At 42.0% G+C, this 13,395-nt stretch overlaps 1 protein-coding gene across 5 annotated transcripts in view; it reads left to right on the forward strand.

Moving 5' to 3' along the window:
• The window catches only part of PPIL2 (peptidylprolyl isomerase like 2), a 65,871-nt gene that overhangs the window by 6,571 nt on the left and 45,905 nt on the right, over positions 1–13,395 (forward strand). For 3 of the 5 annotated variants that reach the window (XM_064675323.1, XM_064675325.1, XM_064675324.1), the window contains 3 exons: positions 9,050–9,101; positions 11,286–11,377; positions 12,772–12,861. The exons of 1 other annotated variant lie outside the window; for it this stretch is intronic. In XM_064675323.1, the coding sequence (XP_064531393.1) occupies positions 9,050–9,101; positions 11,286–11,377; positions 12,772–12,861 (234 nt within the window). Of the gene's footprint in view, positions 1–5,562; positions 8,377–9,049; positions 9,102–11,285; positions 11,378–12,771; positions 12,862–13,395 lie in introns of those variants that run through there. One more of the 5 variants, XM_064675327.1, reaches the window with a different exon arrangement.

Genomic DNA, 13,395 nt, shown 5'->3' on the forward strand with positions numbered 1-13,395 from the left:
CTGTGTTTACCAAATAAACCTGACTTGGGGTGGAATTATGGCTAAGGTGATCAAATAACTGTGGCAGTGCAGGTGCCTGGCTTGTGCAGTGCCTGTGTGCCCAGGCTGTGGGAGCAGCAGAGCCTGTGGCTGCAGTGGGAGCAGCAGAGCCTGGAGCTGCCCTGCCCTGCAGCAGGGACCTCCTTCTTCAGCATTGGTTTGAAGTGAGGTTGGTGAGATGATGCTTGCCTGAATAGTTACAGGCACTTTCAAAACCAATAGCTTCTTACCCTCAAAAGAAAAAATTGCAACCAAATCTGTTATTTCAAAACTTTGGAAAATCATTCTCAAATACATTCCTTAAATATATTAATAGCTAATTGCTCTCCCAAATGCTGATGGTGGCTGTTACCTCATTTTATTGTGAAAGCATGGTTTCTTTTCAATTTGATCAACTAGATTTCAGTCAGTCTCATAGAAATCGGTTGCTGGTCTTGCAGTGAAACTTGCTGACCTGCTTTGATGAAGAGGATATGGAGATTATTTCTTTTACTGCTGAATTTATTAATCCCACTTTAAAAAGGAACAAACAACCTTACAGCCCTTTTTTTAATGCACTTAAAAAAGTCTTTGGCTGTCTAAATAAGGGAAATCCTGCCTGAAAAGGATGCAGAAATTGGAGCAGAGGTGAAACTTCCTTAAACATAAAAGTGTTTTTACCATGTATGTATTTTGAAAGCATAGACAGAGAAATAGAAAGCATTGATAATAATTTCTTCACCCGAGGAGTGAGCATAATGAGAAAGAGGGATTAGGTGTTTTTCCTACTTTGGCAATACTGTGAATAAAGAGCGAGCAGTGTGTGAGCAGTGTGGGAAACAGCAAGGGCAGTAGTAGCAGGTGCTAAAGGGCAGTTTAAGTTCCAGCCAGGGCTTTATGGTTCACTACAAATTGCTTTCCACTTGTATCAAATGATCAGTGCAGGGCCGTGTGTTTCAGGAATGGGTTCCTGTGGGTGGTTGGATGAACTTCACACACTGAGGAGTCACAGGTGTTGAGGTCACAACCACAGACAAAACTCATCCAGCCCTGAGCTGAGTGGAGCAGATCTGGGGCCTGAACTGGGAAGAGGACAAGTTCAGGTTTCCTAAATCAGCCCTGGGCTGTGCAGCAGATTGCTGCTTTCATTGGGTTATTCCAGGTGTGTTTCTGGATAAAGAGTGGCAAATAATGGATGCCATCAACGAGCCTGTGGTTTGAGGGTGACCCAGTGGAGCAGTGTACACTGTCAGGAAAATGTGATAGCTGCAGATAATGTTCACTGGGATGCATTTTCAGGGTGCTTGTCTGGACCTTTCTGCAACATGGTGGTAATGTTACCTTAGGATTCTGATGATCTGAAAATGACACATTGCAGCAGGAGTCAGATATTCCTTGTGATTTTTCCTCTTTTTCTCTTGAAAATTTTGTTCATTTACTGCTTCCAAAGAGATTGTTCTTACTTTGAGCTTTTTTATCCTTTCTCTAGATTCAAAATGTTGAGAAGAAAATGCTGTGCAGCCTTCCACAGGCAGGCTATTTCCACATCAGTTTTCCATATCTAGAATGCTGGGACTGTCTAATTAAGAGCAAAATAGTTTGACCAGTTGAGATATTTTTCATTATGTTGAAAAATCCAGGAGTGAGTCACATCCCTCTTTCACTGTTTTTTATCTCAACACCAGAACACAGCACCTGAAATCCAAGTAGTCTCTGCTGTATTTTCTCCCTGGGGCTTTGGATATGAGTGATCATTTAGGTGGATCAGTAACTTCAGGTATCATTTGGATGTAATATGAGTGATGTATAAATGAGAATTTTAGTTCTTCTCTAGAGAATACTTTTCACATACATGCCAGAAGAAGTCGGCACATCTTCAGCTTTGAAATTCAATGTTTCTCAATTTGTCTAATGCAACTCAGTCAGGTCTTCAGATATTGCTTAAATTTAAATGTCAATTGCCCCCTTTTTTCCCTTTTATTAAACTTACCATATTTTTTCTTGTACATTTGAACTGAGTTATTTTTCTTGTTTATTTGTAAAAAAAAGTTTTAGTGGGGGATGGGAATACAGTTCTGTTCTGGGTGAGTAATACATTATTACAGAGCACAGAACAAAGCTTACAGAAATAAAACCCAGGAAAACTTTGCTGCTGAAAAATGATTCAGACAAATCCAGCTTGGTTTTCACGTGTTGCAGAAAGAAAGGTGAAATGATCAGAAAAGTGGAAGATTGTCTGGGGTCCTTGGCTCTCTCACAGTCTGCTTTGCAAACTGCATGCTCTGCCTTGAGCTGGTGTTTGTGTTTGCTTTCTGCCTGCTCTGACTGCTGAGAGGTTCTTCTGATGGTTTCTCATCTGATAGATATCTTCTGTAAATTTTGGGGTTGACCAACTTAGTCTCGTTTGGATTTGTGCCAGAATTGCCCTTCTCTCTGTTGGTGTTTACAGCTGTGTGTTTGGCATTTTCTTGTTGAGACTTGTATTTTCCTGTCAGATGTTTTCGTGCCTTTAAGTTCTTCATACCCTAAATGGTCACAGTTGCCCTTCTCCCCATCTGTTAAATTTTAATATGTCTTCTTTGAACAGAGTTAATCTTAATCATACACAGTAAATGCTGTGTGAGTGCCTGGTACAGTGGTAGGAAAATTTTCTAATCTCTTCCTGAAATACTTTGATAATACTTTGATATATTACATATGATAGCATAAGACTGAAAACAGTTTCAGTGTATCTGTTTAGATGGAAGGATGCTTTGAGAAAATGGTAATTTATTGCATTTTTTCTTGATAAGCTGGGTCATTTCAGAAGCAGGTACTTATTTACAAATAAGAGTTAGCCAGGATAAGCAGTGTTGCTTCCTATTCTCTCTTTTTTGTTTTGTTTTGTTTCCAGTTGAGTGTTGCTGCCTGTGTTTCTGTGGCCAGTAGCAGCCTCTCAGCCCGGGTGGTTGCAGCAGCCTGGTGCAGCATCTCCCTCCAGGGGCATTTCTGTCTGGGGCAGAGCACAGGCTCTGCTCGGGTGCCCAGAACCCACTTTGAACGAGATGAACTCTTCAGTGTGCAGAACTGAGCTGTGCCATCTTACCTCATTTGCCTCAGAAATCATTAGCTTTTAGTCAACAGTCTCAATGAGTTAATATTTGACTAGTGACCGTAAATTTTCAAGGCTCTTGGATAGAAACATATGAGGACATGATTCCTGCCCTGAGGAGTGACCAGGAAGCCATGTGTCATAATTGAAAATGGTCATAAAACACTGGAGGGTCAAGGGGATGAAGGTCCCACTGAGGCTGATATCCTGAAAGATGGCTTCTCTTTTGTTGGCTTTTCTGAAAAGTTCCCACTCTCGTTTGTTCCTGACAAACATGGACAGTTGGTTGTTCTGGAGTTGGATCTGTGTTTTAGAGCAGTGTACTCAGCACCACTAAGAGTAAGTCTTTATCTGTTCTGAAAAGAGGATTTATTTTTCAATTCCCTGTATCTTTGGGAAGCAGTGAGGGTGAAGAAGATGAGATTTGCCTGTACTCGCTGTTCAAGTGCTTTATCAAAAAGAGACATTTAAAACCCTCCAGTGTCCTGAGTCACTGGCCGAGCTGCTGTGCCTCCTTCATGCCTTGCTCGTGGGGCCTGTGGTGGTGGGGGGCAGTGTTTGATCCAGTAACCCACCTCTGGACACAGGCAGATACACGAGTCTGGCATTATTTCTGATGCATTATATCCCCTACAGCAAAAAAGCATTTACATCTAGGTTTTACAGACTGAACAGGTGGTCTCTTCTTTTCCTTTTCTGTGTTTTGGTGAAAGTGTGCACATTGGATGGGATTTTGTGGCTGTGACACTTGAAAAACTAGCAGCTGTGAAGTGCTCTAGCCTTAAATGAGGTGCAGCATGAGGTTTCCCACAGATCCTTACTTGCCTGTTTTTCACTATATTCGGGGACTGGAGTTTTGGTGCTTCTGCAAAGCTTTATTTTCCTTGAACTGTGTCATATTTGGCTGTGGGTCTCTGGATTGACAGACTTCTGACTGCATTGAGGCTGCAGGTTTGATGTTGCACGTGCAACTATACATCTTTTTCTCATGGTAATTTCTGTTAATGTGCTCTTTGATAGAGCAACATTATTGCTGCTCTCTGTGAGCCATGTGTGTTATCAGGCATATCTTTATGATTCTCTGGACAAGGCTTTGGTGACCATATGGTGTCAGTTTAATTAACTTTTAAATATGTAAATACAGTGGTCTGGAAGTGCATAATGAAGGATCTTTTGTGACCATTTCCATATTAGTTTAGCAGTGCATGAAAACTGCAGTTAAACAGCAGCTTCATCCCAGACCGGGACTCGAGGATGGCTTTTCAGCCTTTGGGAGGCAGTTGTCCACATGAGACATGTCAAGTGTTTTTGCTGTTGAACTGAACATAGAAACAATACCTTAAATTGTGAGACTGTTCTGGCCTCTTGGCTCTGACCCCAAATTTTTCATTAAATATTAAAATACACGAAGATGGCTTATCTTATTAAAGCAGAGCTGCAGTCACATACCCTAATGTGTAGACTTGAGGATTTCCAACACCCTTTATCCTCACTAAATCCATTTATAAGATCTGAAATAAGTTACATTATACGTGGAGTTATTCCAATACTACTTGTTCAATTCATATCTCCATATTTTTGTAAGATTTTATAGCAGGGAAAATTGTAAGAGGGCTTCTTAAAATGGGAAGTTGTATACAAAATTATGTGTAATAGGTCTCATCTTTAAAGGATCCAAAGAATATAATGTGAAATTCATTTGCTGTTTTTAAGCTAAATTTGGTACTTGGTAGGCCACGCTGGGTTTCAGTATCAGTAGTTCTGGCTTTCTCTTCTCTTTACAGAGGTAACTCTGTGTTGCTGGTTTTGGTGGGATGAAAACCTACCAAATGGCCACGCCAGCTCTGAGTGATTTTTGTCAACCAGTTGAGACATGACACATTAATTTCACCCCATGAGAGCTTCCTTGGATTTTTGTGTGTTCCTGGCAGAGGCCATTCAGTGTGTCCCATCAGGGTGCTGAACATTTCAGCACTTCCTCAGTTGCTGCTGTGGAGCAGGAAGGTCCCACCCATCCCAGCTCTGCCCACGTGTGAGCAGAGGTGGCTTTTCAGGCTGCTGTGGATCCCACCGGGCCAGAGCCTCGTTAACAAGAACGTGCAGCCCCAGACCAAAGAGGTTCAGAGAGTGTAACTAATTGCTGTGTGGGGATTGTAGGTCATTCTTCATGAGGACACAGCAGCAGTGACAGGGAGGGATTTCATTCCAAACAGTCGGTGTGTTCCACCCACGAGCTGCCACAGTGCCCCAGTGACCTGCGGGTGGGCATCCATGGAGATCCTCCATCCATGGAGATCCTCCATCCATGGAGATCCTCCATCCATGGAGATCCTCCATCCATGGAGATCCTCCATCCATGGAGATCCTCCATCCATGGAGATCCTCCATCCAGGAGCTGCTGCCCTGTGGGATCCCGCAGGACCAGCGCTGGCAGCTGGCAGTGTGCAGGGGCTGGGGCTCCTCGCTGCTGCAGGAAAGTAGGTCATGGCCAAACGTAGCCTTGGCTGCCTTTGTGGAAGTGTGCCTGGGAGAGAGGAGTCAGCTGAGAGAAGAGCTCACACGGTTTGCATTTGGTTTTTTTTAGCCCTTCCTTGCTGTGGAGCAGCTGGCACTACGTGCTGTGAAATGCATCTGCTTTCCAGTATTTCTGCATAAAATATTTTTAGAAGTGAATATGCAGCTCTTATTTCTGCTTAGGGGAAGTGGCAGATGCTTGTGGCCTTTCATTTTCATTAAGAATTTAGAATTTTGATTAGATCAAGTGTTTTTAATAAACACTTTATTTTCCCTTGCTTTCTTCACTGGAGGGTAGCTGAAACTGGATGGTAGGTGTGTGTCAGAGAAACTCAGGTTGGAAATAGTTTTGAACTTGAGCTGTGTATGCTATATTTTTGCTCTCTTATGCATTATTAAGAAATACATGAAGACAAGCACTTTAACTCATTTTGGGATTCATTCATTCCTGCTGTCTCTCCCCGTGAGGGCCGGCGCCGGTTTGTGCATAACAGTCATTTCCATGGCAACAAACTGTGTGATGGTGCTTGGAAAGCTCTGACTTTTGATGGAGAATAAATAAAAGGAGATTCACACACACACAGGATAATCCTGTTTTCATGTGAAATGAAGAACTTGAGAGGAAAAAAATAATATTGCACATGTTGCCTGTATCACGTTCTTTCATCCTTTCCTGTGGAGTGTGTAGGTCTTGCACAACTGGACCTCCTGGCAGTCCTGGGGTGTGGACTCCCTCCTCTGCAGCTGCTCTGTGGGCAGTTGTCAGATCCTGCAGTTGGTCTTGGGCACTGAGCAGTCCTTTGTAGCAGATCATCACCTGTTCTGGGGCTCCAAAGATTTCCTTTGGCCAAACACTGATCCCCCTCTTGCCTCGCCACACAGCCGAAGCACAGAGCTGCTCCAAAGGGTGTGAGTGGACAGGCCGAGGTCACTTCTTCAACATGAGCCTGTTGGGAGGCCAGTCTGCAGCAATCAGAGTTTACAGTAGTCATACAGCATTTCACTACAGAGTTCCCACCCTGGAAGCAGCCTCCAGGCAGTGTGCAGATCTCAGCTCCTCCTTGACAATCACCATTTTTTTATTTACTGTTGTCGTGTAAGTGCTGGTCTCAGTGGGGAGCAGATCCAGCACGAGCAGCTGATGCACCCTGAGTAACTGATGCTGAAAAATAGCCTTTTTCCCTATTATGGAAAGATGTGACCTGAAATGCCATATGATTTCCCTGGGTATGGAGTCAGAGTCCAAGGGCTTGACAGCACTTCTGATGATACATCCTACGTTGCCGGATGAAACAGTGCACTGCAGCTTTTGCTGCCCTGGAAGTCTGCATGGCAGTTTAGTCTGTCTTTTCTGCTAAATTTCTGTCAAGGTCTAAAACTGAATCTTCAGTCATGCTAAACTGTTTCTTAGGGAACTGTTTCCATTTTTGTTTAAAGATGATCTGCTCATATGTTTTGGGCATAGCTCAGGGCTGCCAAGAAGGCAGTTTAAGGACTTTCCTTCAAATTATCAGTGTTTCCAGTGGTTGTATTTCTAAAGAAACTTTTTCTGAAACATAAGTTTTGGGCTGTTGCACAACATATGCGCAGATGGATGCTGCTTTGTGTTAATAGTTATTTAGGTTGAACAGATCTGTCCAGGATCAGATGTTCATTTTGGCAACTCTACTGTTCCCCTAGTACTTCTCTGATAATTTTGTTCATGTAACAAGATAAATAAATGAATAAAGCCCTGCATTCACTCAGTCATTTCAGAAGCTGCCATTGCCTTTGCTGTCCTTCATACCCTAGTAGTGGGCAGATAACTGGAGTGTTTTGGGGTTTTTTTTGAGAATCCACTTAAGGAAAAACAGCACTGGTCTTCCACCACATAACTAAATATAACCTAGCCTTGTCTCTTTTTTCCCTTCCCATCTTATTCCTACTAGCCCTCATTGCTCTTCATGCTAATAAATTAGAGAGATGGTTACCCTTCTGGCAGCACACGAGCCTGCCAGTTGGTTGAAGCAGTTTGAGAAGTGCCTTCCTCTAAAGGAAGGAGTCCAGCTGTCACGATGTGTGCACTCGGAGCTAAGAGTATGGATTTTGGTTAGGCACAAAGAGCCCACTGACTTAGTTTCAGGTGATTTTGTTACCACTCTTTGCCACAATGATTGGAGCAGCAGTGTTGGCCCCCCTGGCTGGCAGATCTCCACTCACAGTTGTTTATAAAGAGCTGTCTGTGGTATAAAAACCTCCCTAATCTCTTCAGGTGCATGTTTTGAGAAGAGAACCGATTCTTTCTTTTAAATGCCCTGTGCTGTGTGTGCTTTTAATGATCAATTTGGCAGTGAAAGTGTCTCTGACAGTTTCTGACTGATACAATCAAAGGGTTTGTTTTTTACAGGTCTTAGATCCTGGCTCAGCCTTGAGCTTGCTGGGCTGGACGTTTGTCTCCAGCTGAGTGCCCCAGTGGAGCACTGCCTGAGCATCCCAGCGGGCTGTGGGATGCCCTGTGGGATGCCCTGCCATGCCAGTGATGTGCCCAGATCACAGAGTGACCCAGTGGAATGACTGGCATACGTGGGCCTGCCCTGTCATGCTACTGAAGACTCACTGTTATTTTGGGTGTGTTTGCAGCTTTCGTGTCTTAGGGGGGGAGCAGCCTGATCATCCAGAAATGTTTGCCAGCTTGATAGTTCTTCCCTGCCCTGTCAGAAAACCTTTGCAGAGAGAGGGCAGCAGAAAATGCCACAGAGATCCTTCAGATGAAGGTGGGAGAGCAGGAACTACCTTAGTTTGCAGTGTCTGCTCTAGAGCTGGAGATTATCCCAACCTCAGCTGCCATCTCAGTTCCCTCCTCCATGGAGCTGTTACCTGGGGATTAAGTGGCTGAAAATCTCTCCTGGGACTCCCTTCATGACCTCAAATGCTTCTCTAGAGAACTTATGCTCCATTTCTCTTCACTATTGCTAGTTATCATGTGGGCTCTGCTGCACATTTCCTGACTAAAAGGAAAATTACAGTTATTTCAGAAAAGGCTTGATTGCCAAAATGGTTTGGTGGCTTTATGGTTTGGTCCCAGCTGAATTGCCCCTTCTGATAGGCAGCAATGATCTTTGCCTCTTAGCTTTCCATGCCAAGTCCCCTTTCAGTTTGTGCTAAGACACAGTGCAACTTCTTCAGCTTATTCCCTGTGGTTGGCACTGTACTGTGTCAAATACAGCCCTGTAAACAAATGTATCCCAGTTCTCAGGCCCTGGGAGTCTTGTTTTGGTGGGCTGTCTGTGACTTAAATTCCCAGGGTTCTGATGATTCAGACAACTTGCGAAATATTATTAATAAATTATGTGCTATTAAAATCCTAACAGTGATGTTACAGTTTCCTTTTATTTCCTTAGTTACATTCTGTTGTGATTAATCTTTTTAATGCTTCATTTTCTTTAGAAACTAGATGCCAAATCACTTATAAAGCTGAATTTTGCTAAAAACAGTGAAGGTAAGTGCAGTCATTTTCTGTGATGGTGTTTTGTTGTCTTTTGGGGTTTTTTCCTTAATGAGTGCTTTAATAAATTCTAGTTTATCTTACTCATGGTAAAGTTACATAGTTTCTGTTCTCTATCATGGTTTTTATTTTTTGAGTAGAATAACTTCTCATGAGTGATATGTTTACCTTTAAAGTTCAATATCTGTTTTTCTTTACACTGGGGAGCTGTAAATTATTCAGCAATTTCACTTCACTAGAGCTGCTACTGCAGCAAGGTACTGTTTACTTTAAGGAAAGAATCAGAAAAGGCCAAATTTCTGTAATGTTATCTTATTTCTAACTTGCCTATGGCAATATTTGCTGTTCACTTGGTTTTGAACAGGTTTTTGTTTATAAAAGGGATTAGACTTAAATGAACATGTGGGATTTTATGAGTAGAAGCACACAAGACAGCAGCCTCGAGTTTTATTTCTGCAAGATAAAAAATCTGCCATCTAAGAGAGGATGCTGTGAACAAAAGAGAAGAGTGGAGATGAATTCATCTGCTACAGAGCAGATAATGATTTCTTTGAAATGATTGGCAAAGATTAGGTGGGAATAAAATTCTGGAGTGTCTGTCTCCTTATCTTACCAAAGTCCATGGACTACAAGCTTTTTCTGTAGCTGATGGATTTCTTCTGCACCTTGTGTTCCATCTGTCTCAAGAGCAGGGTGTTAAAAATTGATCAATAGTTTCTGTGGCCAAGGTTTTTGAAAAATACTGTGATATTGTGCTTTCCTTAAAGGAGTCCAGTTCATAATGCTGGTGTGGAATGACGACAGCCAGCCAGAAGCCTTTTCCTTAAGAGGGTGCATTCTGTGGCATTAATTGATCAAGGGAAAATGCAACAAAAGAGGAAAATTAACATGTTGTATTTCTGTCCATCAGCAAACTTTTCTTTAAATCTTAGCATGTAGGATGGTTGCTACATATGAGGATCCTCTCTGTTCACACCTGTGTGATATAAAAGATCTTTTGGTATTGCAGTTTCTTCCATTTAATGATCCCTCCTGAGCTGAGTGCCTTCTATCCAGCTCAGCAGGTAGTTTTGCTTTTGCTAGAACTGAGAACATGGGCCTTTGCTCTTTGTTGTGCAGCTGGAGCGAGCCCTCACATTGTACCAGTGTCTTGCTGTGTCCATCAGTTGGGCCATACCCTGAGGCCACTTCCAAAAATCCCTTTCTGACCTCCCTCTCAGTGTCAGTCCCTGGTGGCAGTGCCTTTCCTTCAGCCCTGGTGGCAGGAGCAGAGCCAGGCTCAGGTTTACCCCGTGCTGGGCTCGGAGCTGCCTCTGGCTCTCTGGGGGTGTCTCCTGGGACATCTCTGGGGGTGTTTGTCTCCCCTGTCTGTAGGGGCTGTCAGCAGCCTGTTCTGGCCTCCCTGCTGCTTTGGATTTTCAAGTGGTAATTAGGGAAAAAAGAGCCAAATAGGCCCAACTTATTTCAAAAATCTCACCCAAACCCCCAGGTCTAGCAAACTGATCAAGTATTAATAATCTTTTTCTAATTGCTTTCTGCTGAGATCATCCAGACATCTTTCTTTTTCCTCCTACATTGCCCCCCATCAGTTTGCTTGCTGTTGACATGTTTAATATTTATGCTGACCCTCCTGGGAAAATTCACAGCTTGATTAGAGCAGAAGCTGGGTTCCTTTTGAGTAACGTGTTCAAATTTAATGGCATCCTACTTGCACAGTTGAATACAAATGCTCCCCTCTCCTAAAAGCACAACAGCTGCTGGGAACTTTTCTGTAGGATAGAAGCTAAACTTTTATTCCTGGCAACAGGAGTGTTCCAGAGCACTGGCCATGGTGCAGGGGACAGGCTGATGTTATCAGTAGGTCTTTGGTTACAACAACAGCAGTTATAGGCTGGTACTGCTCAGATGTCAGCCAGTCAGACAAACTTCTGTGTCGGGGCATTGAAGGCAATAGATTTCAAAACTTGCTTGTTTTATAGTTCTCTGAAGTGTTACTTTTTCTAGCTTTTTATCTGCCACTGGAGAATCAAAATGTTGTTAAAACGCCATTAAATACACTGAAGTTACACTTCATATTAAAAATTAATGTAAATATTCTCCACAGAGATAAGAGAAATTAGCTGTTCCAAACAGTTGCAAGTCTTCATGTGAAATTTAAACTTTTTTACCTTCTATCAGGCAAGTACCACTGTCCAGTGCTATTCACTGTATTCACCAATAACTCCCATATTGTGGCCATCAAGACTACTGGAAATGTATTTGCCTATGAGGTAGGTTCTCTTGCATTTTGTTATTAATATTTTATACTTGATGCATTTCATTCAAGATCACAGAATGTTTTAGAAAGACAGGTCGATTTTATTCTTATTTTACTACGAGGGAAATTAAAGAGGTGAACCAACTTCACAAATTTTTGTCCAACCTTTGCTATCAAAATAGGAACAACCTTAGAATATGAATTAATTAGGTTTTTAAAACCTTTTTTGAAGTTAATCTGCATGCATTGAATCTTGTAGATCAATATGAGTAGCTTTTATATGCTCCTCAGTTGAATTAAAAGACAAGTTTTCTGTTGTCTTCTTTCTGCTGTCATCAGCAAAATACAAATTGCCTAATTTCTACTCATATCATAATGAATAAAAAAGGCTATTTTAGGTGGAGCTGGGGGAATAGCAGAGAGAATGCCTTAGTAGACACTTGAACTGCATTTGCATTTGAGTTTTGTGAACATTTCTGTGAACCTGAGTGGAATTTTCTTTGCATAATCCTTACTGTAAAAGCAATGTTTATTTATTTTTCAATAGCAAATAAATCCTTCAATTAATGAATCCATATCCAGAGTTGTAAAAAGTCTGAACACTGAAACATCCGCTTTTTGAATTCTGGAGGGACTTTCAGACACTGAGAGAGGAACAAACTGAAACCATTACAATCAAGGAAGGGCTTTCTGAAAACTTGCTCAGCTGTAACTGAACTGTCTTCATTGCAGCTGAGAGCAGTCCCCATTGGGTTCAAATAGGAGGCATTCTCTGTTCCTTCTAGAAGCACAGGGCTTTGACTGCTGTGGCTAAAAGGCAGGGTGAGCTGAAGAGTGGTCTCTGTTAAACCCTTGTCAGTACTGCAGAACTATTGCTCTGTTTGCTGCAGTTTACAGGCCTGGGCTTCCTGAAGGAGCTGTGCCAGGAGGGGCTGTGTCCCATGTGGCACCACCTGAAGCAAAGGCATTTCTTGGGTTGTTATAAGCATGGAATTAATTTAGGGACTTCTAGAGGTACTAGAAAAATATTATCACTGTCATCTGAGGAGGACACAGGACATTTGGGTGAATAAGACAGATTCTGGGGTTTTTTGCAGATAAGAGCTTAGAAAACTGAAAGCAAGATCTTTCTTATTTTGGCAGTACATTTATGATTAATTTGATTTAAATGGAGACTGCAAGATTCGTTTTTAAAAAAAATCATCAAGCCACACAAAACTGTCAAGTTCTGTAGGGATGAGAGACAAAAGCCTCTTGTTTGTTGAAGCACATAGTGAAAATATTGCATGAGGTGAAATTGTTTCTTTCTGATTTGTGCTGTAAGAGTTTATTGATAGCACATATTTACTGTAATGTTTACACATGGGAATGCCATTTTTAATATCAGTGTCTTTGCCTGGCTGTTAGGCAGTCGAGCAGCTGAACATAAAACCAAAGAGCTACAAGGATCTCCTGACAGACGAGCCCTTCACTCGGCAGGACATCGTGACACTGCAGGTAAACTTTGCTCCCTGCTACCTCTTGTACCACACAGCTCAATATAAAACCAGGTGTTTTGCAGCAGGTGAAAGGTTGCTATTCCACTGTTCTAGCAGAAAACTAGAATGCTTGACCAGAGAAACTCTGCTGTATTTTCTTTGTTATCCAGGTGAGCTCCAACGATGCCATGTAACAGTCTGGAAGAGTAGTGAGGTGTCCTACATGGTCTGTGGCATCAAAAGAAACATGGGTTAGAATGTGAAGTGTTTAAACTTTTAGGAAGTTGACATGTTGCATTAAGACTGAAGTTGATTGTCCATCTCACTCTTTTGAAGATGTCTAAAAGAGTCAAAGCTTCAGAAAAGCATTTTCTATAGGGTGTTTCTCTAAAGGAGAGTAAAATAAGCAGCAAATCAGAGTATTTTCTCTAAATGCTTTTTCAGAATGTTTTTCTTCTTAATAAATACCAATGTTGGTCTTTTACTAATTTTAAAAGAATTAAAAACGAAATTAAAACAACAGTATGAACTTCAGACTGTAAAAGACAGTTAT

This window comes from Pseudopipra pipra, chromosome 18, assembly GCF_036250125.1.
Source record: "Pseudopipra pipra isolate bDixPip1 chromosome 18, bDixPip1.hap1, whole genome shotgun sequence".
Taxonomy (NCBI): domain Eukaryota; kingdom Metazoa; phylum Chordata; class Aves; order Passeriformes; family Pipridae; genus Pseudopipra; species Pseudopipra pipra.